Below are 17,653 nucleotides of genomic sequence, written 5' to 3'. Positions count from 1 at the left end.
TGATCTCACCTTGTGAGGTCAGTTAGGCCGAGAGACAGAGTGATTGACCCAAGGTCACCCAGTGAGCTTCCACAGCACAATGGGGCTTCACTCCTGGGCAGAATGGGGCTTCACTCCTGGGCAGAATGGGGCTTCACTCCTGGGCAGAATGGGGCTTCACTCCTGGGCAGAATGGGGCTTCACTCCTGGGCAGAATGGGGCTTCACTCCTGGGCAGAATGGGGCTTCACTCCTGGGCAGAATGAGGCTTCACGATTTCTCTAAGTAATCTACACCCATTGCTATGTATTTCCTCTGATATTGCTGCAGAATATTTCTCTTGCTGTGGGTTTTATTTATTTTTTATAGAGAAGTAGTAAAGCAGAGAAAATTGTAGAGGATAACAAGAAGAGACAGAAGGCTAAACAAGAAACAAAAGAAGATGAACAATGGCATACCTTAGAAAAATCAATTGAAAAGGACATTAAAACAAACTTTACATGTGGAATGAACAGATTTGATAAGTTCCTGAAGACATGTCAGAGTAATTCAGTGAAATTTATTGCAGAAATGGCAGGACTGAATTTCTGCTTAGACGCGTGGAAGGAACATTGCAAAAGTCAAGGTACAATATGTGATTTAATTTGCTGGCTATGGTGATAGCATCCGTAGTTCAACGTCTTATGAACTATGTCCTCAAAAAATATTGAAGGGTGGAACATATTAAAACGAAAGGTTCATGCTCACCTTTCATCACTAGGCACTGCTGCCACTTATCTGCTGGGGCAAAACAGCGTTCCAAGGAAATCAGAACACTTGGCTTTGACTATGGCCCTGTTGAGACCAGAGGGAGAAGAGAGAGTAAGCAGGCTTTTTACCATTGTGGCCTGACTACAGCTCCAGCTGAGAGGGGAGGATACAGATCCATCTTAGGAGGAGGGTCATCATGGCTTGGTCTCAGAGCATCTGCCCAGGTTCAGTCCCAGGCATCTCCAGTTAAAGGACTTCCACCTGACTTTTGTGTGAGACTGGGTGAGACCCCGCAAAACTACTGTCAAAGCAGACAGTCCTGACATTGATGAACCACAGGTCTGGTTCAGTATGAGGCAGCTTCATGTATATGTGTGTGAGAGCCTCCTTATTCCCTGTACCTGCTACCAGTGGTAAAGTTAAAGGCCACATTTCCAAGTGGGGAAATCCAGTGTTCCTGGTGGGTCTGTGCATGCACTGGCCCTACCATAGCTCACAAGACCAGTGGAGAAATGACAGCAGTTAGAATTAGATATGCAGAACTAGATAAACAAACTTCAGTAATGAAAGGACAAATGGAAGAAGACTTTGCTGCATCATGGACCCCTTTTTACAACTGGATAAAAAACAAATATAAAGATGTGAATGTAGCAATTATATGAAGGCAATACTGTTAACTTGTTACTAGTAACCACAGTTGTGATTAGTAGTGTGAAATATGTAGATAAGTAGAGTGCTGTTCCAAGCAGAAAGTATAATTTTCTTGTCTTTTTTTCTTTTTCTTCTTCTTTTACCCTCCTTTCCCTACCCCTATTGAGAAAACTAATAAATTCTTTAAAAAAAAGAATTAGATATGATCTTGAAATATTTCCTCTTTGTGATATGCTCATTAGATCAAGAGTCTAGGAACTTTAAAAAAATGTTCATTGGTACATCCTTTAGCTAAAACAGAACTAATATCAATTGGTCCAGAATTTGGAGGATCAGTTTATTCCTGGTTAGAATATATTCTAGAATTCTTTTTAAAAGTCAATTTTAAATAGCTAAAAGAGGTCTAGGATTTGTTTCATAATATATATATAAAGTAATAGCTGAAAAGCATGGATAGTAGAAAATGTGTGGTCCTAACCTGTTGGAGTTGGGTGAAAAACGGTCTTAGAAAATATGTATAAAATTCTTCCATCTCTTTTCTAAGGTAAACGACCTAAAGATTTAAACATAGCTGCCCAGTTGATGAGAAGGATTCACATAATTTGGGGCAAATACAACGAACTCTTGCAGAAATCACATTTAAATATATTGGCCAGAAGTCTACAATGTCTTGGGTTTGAAAAGCTGGCTGCTTCTTTGAATAGTCAGGTAAATTGAATGGAATAACTACTCTTATTCTTCAGTGCGTTAAAAATATGCAATTTTGCTTGTTGCAGTGTTGAAGAAGCAATATAATCTGATGAAAACGGAAATGTAAGTACTACTGCTTTATGGATCAAAAAACATATCTGGGAAACTGTCTGCTTCATAATTTTAAAATGTGCAGGTTGGATAGTGTGGAGACAATGACTTAAAAAACTTAAACTGATTTAGCTATCTCAATAAATTAACAAACTGGCATATTTCTTGAGGAATAGAATGGAATAGAATGACCAATGATGAAAGTGAGCAAGTACCATTCAACATAAAGTACTATAGTACTGTTTAGCAGTGGTGCCGAAGTAATGCTACAAGTTTTCATTGTTTAAAAAATGTTTTTGTCATTGTTATTGATACTGCTTTAATTTATCCACTAGTCTTGTGTGCTAGCATCTGCTATGATATTACCATACCAGAAGTCCTGTAGTTCATTTAGTTCTTAACAGGGATGCAGAGAACTTTGTTGCAAATGCAATTGCCACTCAAACTCAAGGCATCATTCCACATGTTTTCTGTCAATTTTTTTTTGGCTCTGTAAGGTGGGTGGGCCATGACCTGGTTGGCCAAGGCTAGCCCTATCTTGGAAGCTAAGCAGGATCAACCCTGGACAGTACTTGGATGGGAGACCACCAAGGAAGTCCAGGATTGCTATGTAAAGGCAGGCAATTGCAAACGACCTATGTTTACCTCTTGCCTTGGAAACCCTATGGGGTTTCCATAAACTGGCTGTGACTTGATGGCACTTTCCACCAAGTTAGAGGTGTCATATTATGCTTACATATTCACATAAATGGACTGATGAGAACAGGATGGCTAGCCTCCCTACTGTTTCCTCCCATTAGGTTTGCTAACTTCCAGAGGGGACTTGCAGATCTAGAATTAAGACTAATCTTGAGACTACAGAAATCAGTTCCTCTAATTTTTAAAATATATTTATTTATTTACATTATTTATAGTCTGCCTTTCTCACTGACACTCAAGGTGTACTAACAGCGTGAGTTAGTTCAGTCAGTTTCAAGGATATTTCAATAAACAATGTAATAAGGTATATAACATAAATTTGCAAAGATTTAAAACCAACAAAAATCCAAAATAGAGTAGAAGAAATGCTGACACAGAGTATAAGCAATTCTAAGACTGACATATTAAACAACTTAGAACTACTCAGTATGATCATACTTCAAGCAGATAATATATAGTAGCACATAGTAGTAAAGTCTGTGGTCCCTATCTCTTTACTGATGCATCTCTTTGAAACCACTTCCTTACAGTACAGTCCTTCTATCTGAGTGTAAAGTCCTCCTGAACAAGTCAGTTTTGCATCATTTGTGGAAAGCCAGGAGAGTGGGAGCTTTCCTGATCTCTTTGGGTTGGGCGTTCCATAAGATGGGGGCTACCATAGAGAATGCAGTTATATGGGCAGCTGTTGTTTTTCTGCATGTGCAAGGTGGCACCAGCAGAAAGCCCTGTTCAGATGAGCAAAGCTGCTGTGGTGGAACATTGGGAGAAAGGTGGTCCTGTAAATATGCCCAACCAAGGCCGTGAAGAGCTTTGAATGTGATAACTGGTACCTTGAATTGAGCCCAATAATGTAGCCAGTAGAGAGTCTGCAAAATGGGAGCAATATTAATTCTTCTCATAGCTCCCGATAATAAGTGAACTGCAGCATTCTGCATTAACTAGAGTCTCCAAGTTAACTTAGAGGGGAGACCTATGTACAGTGCATTACAGTAAAGTTTCGATGTTACCATGATATGGATTCAGGTAACCAGATTGGCTGTGTAGAGGTAAGGGGCCATCTTCCATGCTAGACAGAGATTATAGAAAACATTTTTACAGCTGGCTTATTTTACAGTAGTTCTGGATCCAATATAACCCCTTAGGCTCTTAACTGTGTTTGCAAGGGCCAGAAAAAACTTCATCGAAAGTGGAGTACAATATCCTTTAAGATCTATGCCTTCCCAATAACCATCACTTCCATCTTTTCTGGATTAAATTTGTCAGCTTTTAGCCATTTGACCATAGTTGTCAGGCAGCGACCGAAGAGTTCTACTGCATCTTGTGGTGATTTGGATACTGAGATATAGAATTGAATGTTATTTGCATATTTGATGGCATTCAGTTCCATAGCTACAAATGAGTTCTCCTAAAGGCTTTATATAGAGGTTGAATAACATGAAGGATAAGATTGTACCCTGTGGAACACCACAAGATAATTCCTGCTCTGGAGATAGCTGGTCTCCAATCTGACCTTTTGAGACCATTTAGTGAGAAAATATTTAAACAAGTCCAAAGCACATCCTTTGATACCCACTTCTGCTTCCAAACTCCTCAACAAGATGCATGATCGATCCAAGAGGAGCAATAATGAAGCATAGCATTTGTCTATATTTAGATAGAGATCATCCACTATAGCTAAAGCTGTCCCTGTTCCATAACCTAGCCTGAATCCAGACTGAAAAGAGTCCAAAGCACTAGAGTTATCCAAGAAGACCTGGAGTTGGTCAGCTACTGCTCTCTTAATGACTTTACCCAGAAAATGCAGACTGGGTGACAATTGGCCATGTCATTTTTGTCTAGGGACGTTTTTTAAATTAGCAGGCAGATAATCCCCCCATGGGTCAGTAATGACTTGGCGCTTGCATAAGGGATTACCTTTACCTTTAATCACCTGTTTGAGTGGCTGAGGGAAGGTGCCCTGAGTTAGTGATTGATTTGCAATAGACCTCAAGTTTTAATTTATGTAGTCCTTACTTGATTTTAACGGCCATGATGGGCAAGGGTCCAGTGCACAAATAGTGGATTTCATAGATGCCGGGATCCTGTCAAGATCCCTCATTCTAACTGGTTTAAAGCAGTCCATACATGAACCAGATTGTGCATTAAGTATTTTTTCCATCTATATTATAGCTGGCATCCAGATGAGAGCATATTCATGGTATTTTACCAACATCATCGCAGCTAATTATCTGTTTTTGAGACTGTAAAGATTCAGATTTGGGAGTTAGAAGATGTCAAAATACCTCAAACAGTTGGGATGGTTGTGAACTAGCTGTTGCAATGATTGCAGAGTAATAATGTTTCTTCATTGCTCATAGGTCTTCCAATAGGCTCTGTAGCATGCTCTCTCAGTTTCAGCACAAATTTTCTGCCAATGTTTTTCTAGGCATCTTCCAGCCCTCTTTAGATTACCCAGCTCCACGATAAACAACAGGGCTGGCTTCTGTCTCAGGGGCTGGAGAGTTTGGCGAGGAGCAGTGTTGTTAACAGATTCAATTCCTGGCTCCTACTGCAGCCTCAATAGAAGGTGTCTGGAATCCTATAATCCTTCAGGGCATTTCATATTCTAAAAGGATCCATGAGCCTTTGTGGGTTAATTGTTTTAACAGGTCCCCCCTTTTTGTGGGGTGTTGGGAGTCGGGACCATATTCACTTTTGCCTTCAGCAGATGATGTTCATCTTGGTTCAGGTGGAATCTCCATTCCTGAAACATGACTTCACCTCAAAGGCTCAATGCAAAATATTAAGTTCAAAGTGTGACCTCTTTCACATGCAGGGCCTGTCACAAATAGAAGCCCAGGGCTGTCTGGGGCCAGTCCTGATGTGGAGCAGTCAGCATGGATGTTGAAGTCCCCCAGAACAATCAGTATAGGTGTCTCCAACATCACATCTTAGAGCATCTCCCTGAACTCAGAAAGGGTGTTTACTGGGGAGTTGGGCAGTCAGTGAAAAGGCAGAATACATAATCACAATGAAAAGAGAATACAGTCAATACCAGCTACAGCTTGTACTGGAAGTCTGTGGAAGGACTCATAAAGAATAACAGCAACAGCAACCCCTCCTACCTGGCTACTGTTGCAAGACTGATTGCATTTTCCTGCAACTACATCTCTGTTATGCAAGCCACATCTATTTTCACTTCCTGCAGCATTCCATAGACATCTGCTTTTGAGGTTGGACTTAATGGCATTATACCCTGCTGAGGTTATTCAACCCAGTAGCTTCAGGAATTTCCAAACTGGAGTTGGCAATCCTACCTCCTATTGATAAGGAAATTCTTTGCCAAGCTGGAGACAGAAGGAAAAAACCAAGGCAGGTTTTGGCAGTAAATGTAGAGATATAGAGAGAGCACATATAGGTATTTTACATTTCTAAAAATACCAGTCTTTTTATGGAAGATGATGCTTTCAGTCCAAAAAGTATCAGGGCAATTAAATTCAATAGAAATAGATATTTAAGAGTATACAGTCAATCAGAGTAAAATATCAGTAACACCGTTTAAAAAATATACAACGCAATGAAGAAAAGCACTACTATAATAGATATCATAAGACAGAGGTTGGGAAAAGGTATAAGACCACCAAAGGATAAGAATGTTGTTTTCATAAGTAAAAATGAGTAGAGGACTAAGTCAAAGATAAGAAAAATCACTACAAGAATACTTCAGTTTTAAGACACCAAGCATTAATATTAATCCAAAAGAGAGTAAAATAATCAATCAATCAATCAGATTTATTTACAGTTAATAACCAGTACAGACTTGTAAAAAACATAAGTATCATACACAAAATACACCACTTTGTAAAAATAATTATATAAATATATAATTACATAAAAACCTGGCAATATAAATACAAAAGTGTGGGCTTTCAGGGTTAGAAATAAAAGCAGATGTTACTCCTTTGCACATTCCCTGCGGATTCTACAAGCCGTGGCAAGTAAAATAATCTATGGAAAAATAAAACTGAGACAAACAAAATGGTAATGTTTATGAAGTACTTAAGAAAAAAAAAACCTGAAACTGCATTGACATATAGACAATAAATAAATCTAATCATATTACAATAATAACAATAACAGTAACAGTAACAGTAACAATAACAATAAAAAGTATTGTGTAAGAAGTATAACTTGCCAGTATCAAAGAATTCCTGGGAACATCAAGTGGAAAAGCTGCTAAAAAATGAACAAGTCAAGATCTTGTGGGATTTCAGAATTCGAACTGATCGACACCTTGAACATAATATACCAGACATAATAGTCGTAGAAAATCAAAAAGTCTGGATAATCGACATTGCAATTCCTGGAGATGCCAGAGTCAAAGAAAAAAGAACAAGAAAAAATGATTAAATATAGAGATCTGGCAATAGAAACCACCGGACTATGGAAGAAGAATGCAACAGTAGTCCCCATTGTCATCAGGGCACTTGGAACCATCTCGAAAAAACTTTGCAACTCATATGGAAAAACTGCAGCTTTCTGACATAACACCTACAGAACTGTAAAAGACTGCACTACTTGGAACAGCATACATATTACGCCGCTATCTGGCTGATACTTAGGTCTCTGGTGGAAACTTGTATCAGCTTAGCAAGGCCAATCAATAATAACATGTGACCTCTGCTTATTGTTGATTGTGTTTTGGATAATTCGAACAATAACAACTGTGCTCATATACCGCTCTTCCAGACAGATTAGTGTCTCACCCAGAGTGATGAACAAGTTAGTGTTATTATTATCTCCACAATCCAGCTGGGGAGCTGGCGCTGAGAGGAGTGGCTTACCCAAGGCCACTTACTGAGCTCATGGCAGTAGTGGGATTCTAACCAGTAGAGTGCTGATTTGTAGCCAAACCATTTAATCACTGTGCTAAGGGAAGCAAAGGGAGGGAAAGGTGCTTATAGTCACATGAAACATATGAAGAAATGCTGAAAATAAAATTCAAGGCATACTCATGATCATATATGAACATGAACAAATGGGAAAATTTGTAAAAAAAAATCACATGTATTAGGGGAATAAAAGGGAGAAAGCTGCGATAATCAAGTAGAAATAAGAAACTTTGGCCCTCAAAAGCTAATTCCCTGAAAATCTTATTGGTCTCTAAGGTGCCATTGGATTCAAAGCCTGTGGTTAGGCTGACTCTTAAAGTACATCCCTCCAAAAAGACTCCATAAATTAACAAAAAGAAAAAAACAACCCCCAAATGGTTTGATGAGGGCTGCATGTGCTCCAGGATGCATAGAATGATCAGTTTCCTCAACATAATCCTGAAAGAGGAAATTTTGGGGAAGGATTTCCAAATTATCTTCCTACCGGTTTTCCTTGTGGAACCCTACTTGTTCTTTCTAAAAGTGAACATGATGGTCTTGTCACATCAGGGTTGCCAGATCCCCCTACCTAGAAACTTGGGGGGTGGGGGCACACAGGCTCCTGATGGGGAGGTCCACTTCTCTTCTTTCACACCTTTTCACTATGTTTGAGACCCCACTGCTTCAGGTTTAAACCAGGAGTGATATCATTGGGAGCCTGCGGAGCACATGTGCCATTTTAGCGTTTGTTTTGGCCAGCCTCCCTACACATACCCCTCCCTACACAGCCAGGTGAGAAGTGAGGGGGGCAGTAGCTGGGGGGGGGGCTCGCATCCCTATGTCACGTCTGTTAGAAGGACAACAAAATGGGGCTTTGCACAGACAGGATTTCTGCATACTTGGGAGAGTCCTTAGGTAAACAAATACCAAATTAAAAAAAGATGAAATTCCCAAATGGCCCAATGACTGCTAAGTATACTTCTTGCCCTTTAGGCCCCATGGAATATTGAGGACATTTGAGATCTAGTTAAAGAAAATAGAGGAGGAAAATTGGCTTGCTCAAGTCTGTAATAGCTAGTATCTTATATGGTCATGCTGTGAAGTGCACATACCCGACATTCTGCTTCTGCAGTCTGGAATGTTTGTAAGCTTTTAAGGGTTTTATCCCATTGAAACTAAAGTCCAGTTGTGGGGTTAATTAAAGTCAGAGCAAAAACACTTTCTCTAATCCTTTTCAATCATATCCTCAAGGTCCCTTTAAACTGTGAACAGGATGCAGTCCCTGTTTATAGTGCCACAGAATTGGTGTATTCAGGGTCATGGGATGCACGCTATTAAGTATGTGGTTTCCACTTCCAGTGCAGTTTGCTAACCTATAATGTACCCTTTCAACGGACCACCAGGCTCACTCTGCTTATTTAGCCATAAACCCAAAACAGACAGAGCAATTGTGCTATAGTGCTAAACTTCAGAGATTTAGGACTAATTAGGTAACTAGGAAACTACACATCTAGCCCCAGAGCTCAGCCATATCACATTATTATCCTCAGTGAAAATCATCATAGACCTCTAAGTTACATCAAGACAGATTTCAATGTTATTTTCAATTTTATTTTGTAGATAGCGGAAGCTGACAAGGAGAAGCTTGCAAAATATTCACTTGGAATTGGAGCAGTCCGATTTCAGTTACAGTATATGGGACACTACTTGATGAGAGATGAGAGGACTGATCCAGATCCTAGAGTACAACATTTTATACCAGACACATGGCAGGTAACTATATGTAAGAATAATGTTAAAATGCCTATTTGTTGTTTAAAGATAGCAACTAATGTGCTATCTACTTAAGAACTGGCATATCATATACACTTCATTTCAATTCTTGTGTTTTAAAAAATATTTTAAAAAACTATCTTCAGTTTCTGTCTTATGCTTTGTAGACAGGATGCTCTACAGCTTAGGCTGAGGACAAATATTTTACAACACAATAGCTGGACAGTTCATATATGCAGTCCAGGAAATCTTGGTAGAAACAGATGACATCATATCCAAGGAACTTATAGTGGGATTCTCACACTTATCCAAACTTCCTGTCCATTGGTACAGTGACGTTTCTAGGGTAACTGACCAGTTATAGAATACTGATGAGATTAGGGGGACTTGAAATCAATGCAGTAATGACTAACAAAAGTACAAGGATCTTCACCTGCTGGCATCCCTTTTTTTAGTCACAGAGAACCCCCTGAATTTCTATGGCACAGCCTTGTAACGGTAATACCAATTTTGCAGAATAGTCTGATGTTGAGAAATATTGGTTGGCTAGAGCCCATCAAATGAATTCATGAAAGAGATAAAGTCTGAGCCAGTGGTTCCTGGCATTACATCATACTAGTTCTGTACTGTTTTGGCAAAACTTGCACAACATGTTTGATGTTTAAGAATGTCAGTTAATTGAGCTTTTCTCCATAATCATTCTTCACACTATCCTTCTTCATTGTGTTTAAGTGACATTTAACTGTTTCTTCTTAGTAAAATTGACCTAGATGTGTTGCTTGCAGAGTTGCCCCCACCATTTCAATGTTAAATAGAAAATGGCAGCTTGTTCCTGAAACATACATCTTTGTTCTGCTAGAGAAAAGGGCAGGGATGCTGTACAGTTAGGACTGAGGATTTAGATCTCAGCGGTGGGTCATCTTGTATTTGTGATCCAGGAATCTTGGTAGAACCAGACAGCATAAAGTCCAAGGATCTTAAAATGGGATTGCCACAGTGATCCAAACCTGTTTATTGCTATCATCATTTGTGGAGTAGTAGAAGCAATACTATTCCTGGGCAGTATAAATAGAAAATAAATGTATTTTTTAAAAAAGTCTATATCCATAATTTAATTGCAATACCATTTTTCAAATACAGCGAGAGCTTTTAGATGTGGTAGACAATAATGAGTCCGCAGTTATTGTTGCTCCTACTTCATCAGGAAAAACCTACGCATCCTACTACTGCATGGAGAAAATCTTAAGACAGAGCAATGATGGAGTAGTTGTGTATGTGTCTCCCACAAAGGTATGATTTTGGAAATAACTAAAGAGAACATTTTGTGAGATGATAGATACATATTATACATCTGTTAGATGAACAGACACAGGGCATGTTAAAAACATATACAATTTCATATTCATTTATCAAATATTTCATGTTTGTGTAACAATTTACATGGTGCCTTAGATTGTCAAAAGGGTATAGATTATTACAAAAACCACACTATGGACTTCTTATGTGATCTTAGATTGAAATGGTGCTTGTCACAAAATATTTTTTAGCCAAAAGCAGCTGTGGAAACCTGAGAGGAAGGACTGCTTAAATCTTTCCCCCACAGCAAGTTTTATTTTAGAGGTCACTTCAAGTTGCTTTTTCTCTCCAGGGAGGATAAAATAGTTACTTATATCTTTCTTCTTCCTCTTGATGAAACAGCAATCAGCAGACATAACTTTAGAGCGGAAACATGGAAGGAGGAGAAAGGGTTAAGTAGCCTCTTCTCTCTTCAGTCTTACACTCAAGAATATCGTCTTCTACAACTAAAACTTGTTCATAAAGAAAACAATAGAAAGTAGTGTAGACACTAGGGATGTGCACTTCGGGTTTCTAATGCGGGTTTTTAATCCGAATTGGGCCTGATCTGTAAAGATTCAGGATTTCCAAATCAGCCCCAGCATCGCTGAGCTGGTTCGGGACTCCTGAAGCAAAGCTTCTCAAAGTGATTTGTATTGCTTCGGGAAGCTTTGGACAAAGTGGCACCAGCTGCTCTGCAGCAGCACTTGCTTGCTTTCAAACTTCCCACCCTACTGCTTTTTTCCCCCAATGGGAGAAAAAAGCGGCAGAGTGGAAAGTTTGAAAGCACCCCTTTCCAGGTGGCTTACTCCAGCTGCCTGGAAGGGGAGTCCCTGCCAGTCAGCTGGAGCAAGCTGAGGGGTTTAAAAGTTAAAGTGCTCCTTTCTGTGCGGCTTGCAAGCCATGAGGAAAGGGGCGCTTCACAAGCCTCCTCGGCTTGCTCCAGCTGACCCATGGAGGGGGGGGAATCCCCTCCTCCCCCTCTTCTCGGTTGTAATAAATGGCAAGGCGGGAAGTTTGTTGGTATGCTCTGAATCTTCACAGAGCATACTGAAGCAGGTCAATAAGCAATTTCCAAAGTGGCTCAACACTTTGGAAATCACTTATTTATTGACTGATTTCCTGCTTCAGAAATTCTGAAGTGGGAAACTCAATTTTTTTTTTTTGCACACCTCTAGGTGTGTGACATATAACTTTACTTTTATTTTACATGACAAATGCAAACTTGTTAACTTTACTTTTTGCATAAGACTTAACTGTTATTACAAGATGATGCCATTTTGCCAGCATTCAAAACGTTACCATTCAAATGTGATTATTGTATGTGAATTGTAGCAATTGCATAGGCACTCATTGGAAGACAATCCCCCCTCCATTTTTAGAACACTTTCTGAGATTTTTTTGTGTTTTATTCTTTGTTAATATGGAGTACTCATTGGACAATCTGTTTTAAAGAAGGAATTGTAATCAACCTCTAACTTTCTTGCTCTGGAACAACCTCAGTAGTGAGTCCAGTTATGGGTTACACTTTGAGAGTCAATTGAATTATCTGTGGTAAGGGGAAAAAGTAGCCTTGCTTTTGAAAGCATGAGTGAAATTGGCACAGCTGACCCAGAATAATTAAAAAAAGAAGCTGCAGTCAAGGTAGAGAAAAGCTGGAATTAAGAAACCCTTTTACTTGCTTGATCTCATTGCACTACTGCTGATGTTACCAGTATTAAAATATAACAACTCCCACATTTCTATTATATCATTCCTATGTGTTTTAAAGGGCCTAGTGGAGGGACATTTCATATGGCATACTTTATTGGGAATATTTGATAATTACTTTAGCAAAGTTGCACTATCAGGAAAATGTGGAATTTTCTCTTTAAGCTAGGCTGTTTCCAGATTGCTTACCTTCACGCGGGACGTCGCGCCTCATTGCGGGGAAAATGCGAAATATCGCATTTCCTCGCGCGAGTTTTGCGCGACATCGCACAAAACTCGTGCGAGGAAACGCGATATTTTGCATTTTCCCCGCAACGAGGTGCAACGTCCCGCGTGAAGGTAAGCAATCTGGAAACGGCCCTAGTATATTGCAACAAATAAAACTTTTTTTGAAGCTGATTCACATTCATTTGTATTTTTGTGGAGAAACATTGAAATCTAATGTAAATAATACCATCTCCTATTAAATGTGGACAGCTTATCCAGCAGCATGTGAGTGGAATTTGGGGTATATCACTTGACATACTTGCACAGGAGAGCTCTGCAGAAAGCATATTGCTTCTTCCAAGACCACAAGGAGAGAGCAAGCAAAGGTACAGAAAGAAAAGGAGGAGTCAGATATAAGCTTCTAGCTCAGACAAAGAGAGGCTTCACAGTCTGGTTCTAGTACAAAGAAAAAATAGCACCCACCAGTGTCCAGGCATGCTGAGTCGCCTCTATTCCAACACAATTTCCATGTAGAACATTTCAGAAGGGTAGTGGAGTTAAAAAATAAAACAGGAGAATAATGGTACCTTAAAGACTAACAGCATTTATTTCCACATAAGCTTTAGTGAGTCAGACCATCAGTGCTTTGTAGTATAAATCCAGGACAATTTATATCTACAACAGAAAGGAGGGGGTATCCTTTCTGCTATGTATATAAATTAGCCTGATGAATTCACACTCCAGTGCGTTTGATGAAGTGAGCTCTGACTCATGAAAGTTTATGCTGGAATAAATTTTTAAAATGTGTTAGATAAAAAAATATGATGGTGCTGAATATGTCTTAGGAAAATGCTGTTGTTGATTAACAGCTTACATCATGGTTATGATCCTGTATATTGTATAAGTATATTATATATTTTAAAAGTGACTTTTACTTTGTTAATGACTAGGCTCTTGTAAACCAAGTGGTAGCAACAATACATAATCGCTTTTCCAAAAAATTGCCTGATGGATTAGTAGTGTGCGGAGTATTTACAAGAGATTATCGCCATGATGCCTTGAACTGTCAGGTACGGTATGTATATTCTGACAATGCAAGAGAAATGTGAATTATTTTTCCAGCAAATAGCTCATCACCTGAATAAATACTGCTTGTAATTTAAAATGGTATTAAAAATAAATTTGAATATTATTGACTCAAAGAAATGCCTTGCATCCAAATTTGCATGTGTATTGACCCACACGGCTAAGAGTGGTGGCCATATGAAAAGAAATACTACACATATTTTTTAGTAATACACCCTCACGTTTCAACTCCATACTATAGATGCCAGCCGTTAGGTTCATACAGCAGTTGTCTGGGTTCAAAGCAACATCAATTTATTAACAAGGAGATACAGAGATGGGTGGTGGTGGAATGATATAGCCTGATCTTGTCAGGTCTCAGAAGCTAAGCAGGGCCAGTACTTGGATGAGCAACTGCCAAGGAAGACTCTGCAGAGGAAGGCAATGGCAAACCACCTCTGCTTCTCACTTGCCTTGAAAGCTCTTTGCTGGGGTCACCATAAGTCAGTGGGGTCTTGAAGGCATGTACATACGTAGAGAGATCAGATCAACTGGTTTCAGAACAAGTCTAGTTTTCTAGCTAACAAACAGAACTAACTAAGCAGACAGTCCATCCCATAAGACTAAATCAACTCACACAAGTATTAGAGGGGAAGGAGACCATTTCATTGCAATGTACACATAAAATATATCACACATCTGGATGGGACCTCATACGATGCAACATCCAATCCTGGCTGAACTCCATCCTGTCACCAAACTCCACCTCCCCAGGCACTGCCCCCAGATCTCCAGGAAGTTCCTAAACTGGAGCTGGCAATCCTATATGAAGCCGGATATCAGAAATCATTAATAGCTCCAGCATGACTTATTCAGAGTCCTCCCAAAGTCAGTGAGCTGGCAATTCAATTAGGAGAAACGTTATGCAAAGGAAAAACATTCAGGAATGATACTGTATGATACAAGCACAGGCTGATTTCTGGTTGATCAGTGTTTCTGTGAAAGGCTGGTCTCTTATAATGTCTGCCTTCACTGTTCCACTTACCTCTTGCCAGCCTCTCCCCAGGGGAAAGGAAAATGTAGAGACATTTGTGGGGAAATGGAAATAGAAAGCAGAGACATTTAGGCAACCAAAAAAATGGCCTAGTTGGTTTGGTTCCAAAAGTCAGAGCAATTTAATTCTGATTAGTTACCTTTTCAGTTGTATGCAGGTCTTTTGATGCTTTGTCCTGGTTACACCTCCTTACTCAATGATATTTTATCTAAAAGTGTCCTTTTGCTATTGAAAGACCATTCCCTCCCCTTTATTTTGGTAAAAGTTTTTTGTTTGAATTCTTTTTATAGCAAATGCGAGTGACAAGTACAGCATTTTTGGCACTGTATTTATTTATTGACCCACACTGCTAAGAGTGGTGGCCATATGAAAAGAAATACTACACATTTTGTAGTAATACACCTTCTTCATACCATTTCACTCTCCAATGTAGTATTTATTAAGCAGGCTTTCCATACAGCAAGATGTTTCCTGTTCTTCAGACAGGGATCTCCCACATTATGAATTTTAAGAGACCGTGTCTTCCAATTCAGAGTCTCTTTAAAGGTTACCCCTAGATATTTAATGGAGCTGCATTGTTGGATTGAGTTGCCAAGGATGCTCCAGCGGGAGATTTTTGGCTTTCTCCTGAAAACCATTACTTTTGTTGTATTGTCGAAGGCTTTCACGGCTGGAGAACGATGGTTGTTGTGGGTTTTCCGGGCTGTATTGCCGTGGTCTTGGCATTGTAGTTCCTGACGTTCCGCCAGCAGCTGTGGCTGGCATCTTCAGAGGTGTAGCACCGTGCTACACCTCTGAAGATGCCAGCCACAGCTGCTGGCGGAACGTCAGGAACTACAATGCCAAGACCACGGCAATACAGCCCGGAAAACCCACAACAACCATTACTTTTGTCTTTGTGTAGTTGACATTGAGAGCTTCTTCGTTACAATAATGGCCTAACTGGTCTAAGAGTCTCCTCAAGCCGATCTTGGTCAGGGAGGTTAGGACCATGTCATCTGCGTAAAGGAGAACTGGAATCTTCTGTTGTCCCAGAGAAGGTGGCATAAATTGGGGACCTGACAGAGTCTCATGTATTTATTTATTGTCTCTATAGAGGTGCTGAGCCCCACCAAGAGCTCCCTCACATGCCATGCCATGCCATGCCATGCCATGCCATACAGCACGTGAGTTCAGTTGAATGTTGCCCAGCACCAAGGGAGTTCCTTTCCTGTGCCCCATTGGCCATATACTGATAAGCAGCTGACTTAGGTGAATTCCCTTCATCCATAGATGCTTCCACGTGCTCACCAATTTTTCCCACCCATCTCATTAAAAAAAATCTATTTAAAAAAATCTTTTAAAAGCAATCAATGACACAATTTTTACTTATGTATTTATATTCAAATAAACAGTCCAAACTCCGGGGTGAGTTGCGGCCAGCAAGCAGTAAAAGGCCATTTCCATTAATGGAAGGATTCCTTCATCAGCTGAAGGGTGCCTTTGAATCTAATAACAGTAGTTGGCTCCAACCCATAATATTTAATGCTGTGACAAGTTTTTGCCACTTGAGATTACTAGAAGAAACTATTTCTTTTTATAGATACTTGTGACAGTACCTCAGTGTTTGGAAATCTTGATGTTGTCCCCTCATCGCCAAGCATGGACAAAAAGGATCAAATATGTCATATTTGATGAGGTATGTATAGCTGTAATATAACCGCATTAGAAATGTATTAGAAAGAAATAAAGAAATGAAAATACACAGTCCTAACATTCATGTATGATGTTTATCAAAATAGCTCAATGGTCATATATTTTAAAAGCATAAAGATCAGGATTCAGTTTGTAACATGCAAAGCTGGTCTACTAGATGGATATTGCAGACTTGGACATAAACCAGTTATTTTCTCTAGCTATAGTGAGAATTCAGGTATCACAAGCAAATTTAAGTTTGTTCATGATGACAACTATGAGGCAGGAGGTCCTCAAGTTCCTCTTTCCTCCATCCTCCACATGTGTGTGACCCAGAAATTGAAGACCTCCCATTATGGAATAAATTGCAACTTTCTGTGACGACCAGTTGGACAAAACTGCAAATTTGCCTACAAACTGGGATTCTAAACCACTGTATCATCTTGTTTAGAATTGTTGTTTGTAGGCAAGAGAAATTTGTTCATGACATCTGAATACAGCCTATGTCTATGAAGTAATGTGACCATTTGAAGTGTGCTAACTCCACATTATGTATTGTTCTATTACATTCAAAAACAGGTCCATTGCCTTGGTGGAGAAATTGGAGCAGAAGTTTGGGAACACCTCCTGGTTATGATTCGATGTCCATTTTTAGCTCTGTCTGCCACCATTAGCAACCCTAAACATCTTACTGAGTAAACTTTATGGGTTTTTTATTTATAAAAATAATGTGACTACAAAAGTTATTTAGCTTTAAACACATATATGATTTCTGCAGAAAAGTTAAAATCAAGAAGTGCAAGTGTCACTATCTGCCAAGGAACAAATAGCATATTTAGAGCTCTGCAGAGTGATCTATAACCTGCTTTATCTACAGTATAGTACTTTAGCTTAACTATTAAAAATACTTCTAAGGAGTGGTTTGGCTTTGGTGATGAATGCTTTAACTGGAATATGTACAAATCAAGGTGCCTTATACTGACGGAGTCAGATCATTGGTCTATCAGGGTCACTATCATGTACTTTGGCTGACACAGGTTGTCCATGGTCCCAGGTAATTCACACTCACCCACAGGGCTTTTTTCTGGGAAAAGAGGTGGTGGAAC

General features: G+C 39.4%; 1 protein-coding gene across 1 annotated transcript in view; it reads left to right on the top strand.

Annotated features, from left to right (window-relative positions):
* Positions 1-224: 224 nt before the first annotated feature.
* LOC129336710 (probable ATP-dependent RNA helicase DDX60) overlaps positions 225-17,653 on the top strand; it is a 54,913-nt gene continuing 37,484 nt past the window's right edge. The window contains exons 1-7 of the mRNA XM_054990002.1: positions 225-603; positions 1,924-2,087; positions 9,350-9,502; positions 10,643-10,792; positions 13,705-13,824; positions 16,456-16,551; positions 17,127-17,242. Coding sequence (XP_054845977.1) covers positions 486-603; positions 1,924-2,087; positions 9,350-9,502; positions 10,643-10,792; positions 13,705-13,824; positions 16,456-16,551; positions 17,127-17,242 — 917 coding nt within the window. The 5' untranslated portion in view covers positions 225-485. The remainder of the gene's footprint in view (positions 604-1,923; positions 2,088-9,349; positions 9,503-10,642; positions 10,793-13,704; positions 13,825-16,455; positions 16,552-17,126; positions 17,243-17,653) is intronic.

This window comes from Eublepharis macularius, chromosome 10, assembly GCF_028583425.1.
Source record: "Eublepharis macularius isolate TG4126 chromosome 10, MPM_Emac_v1.0, whole genome shotgun sequence".
NCBI classification, from domain to species: Eukaryota; Metazoa; Chordata; class Lepidosauria; order Squamata; family Eublepharidae; genus Eublepharis; species Eublepharis macularius.
Note: the sequence above shows the minus strand (reverse complement) of the source record. Positions and strands in the feature narration are given on the sequence as shown.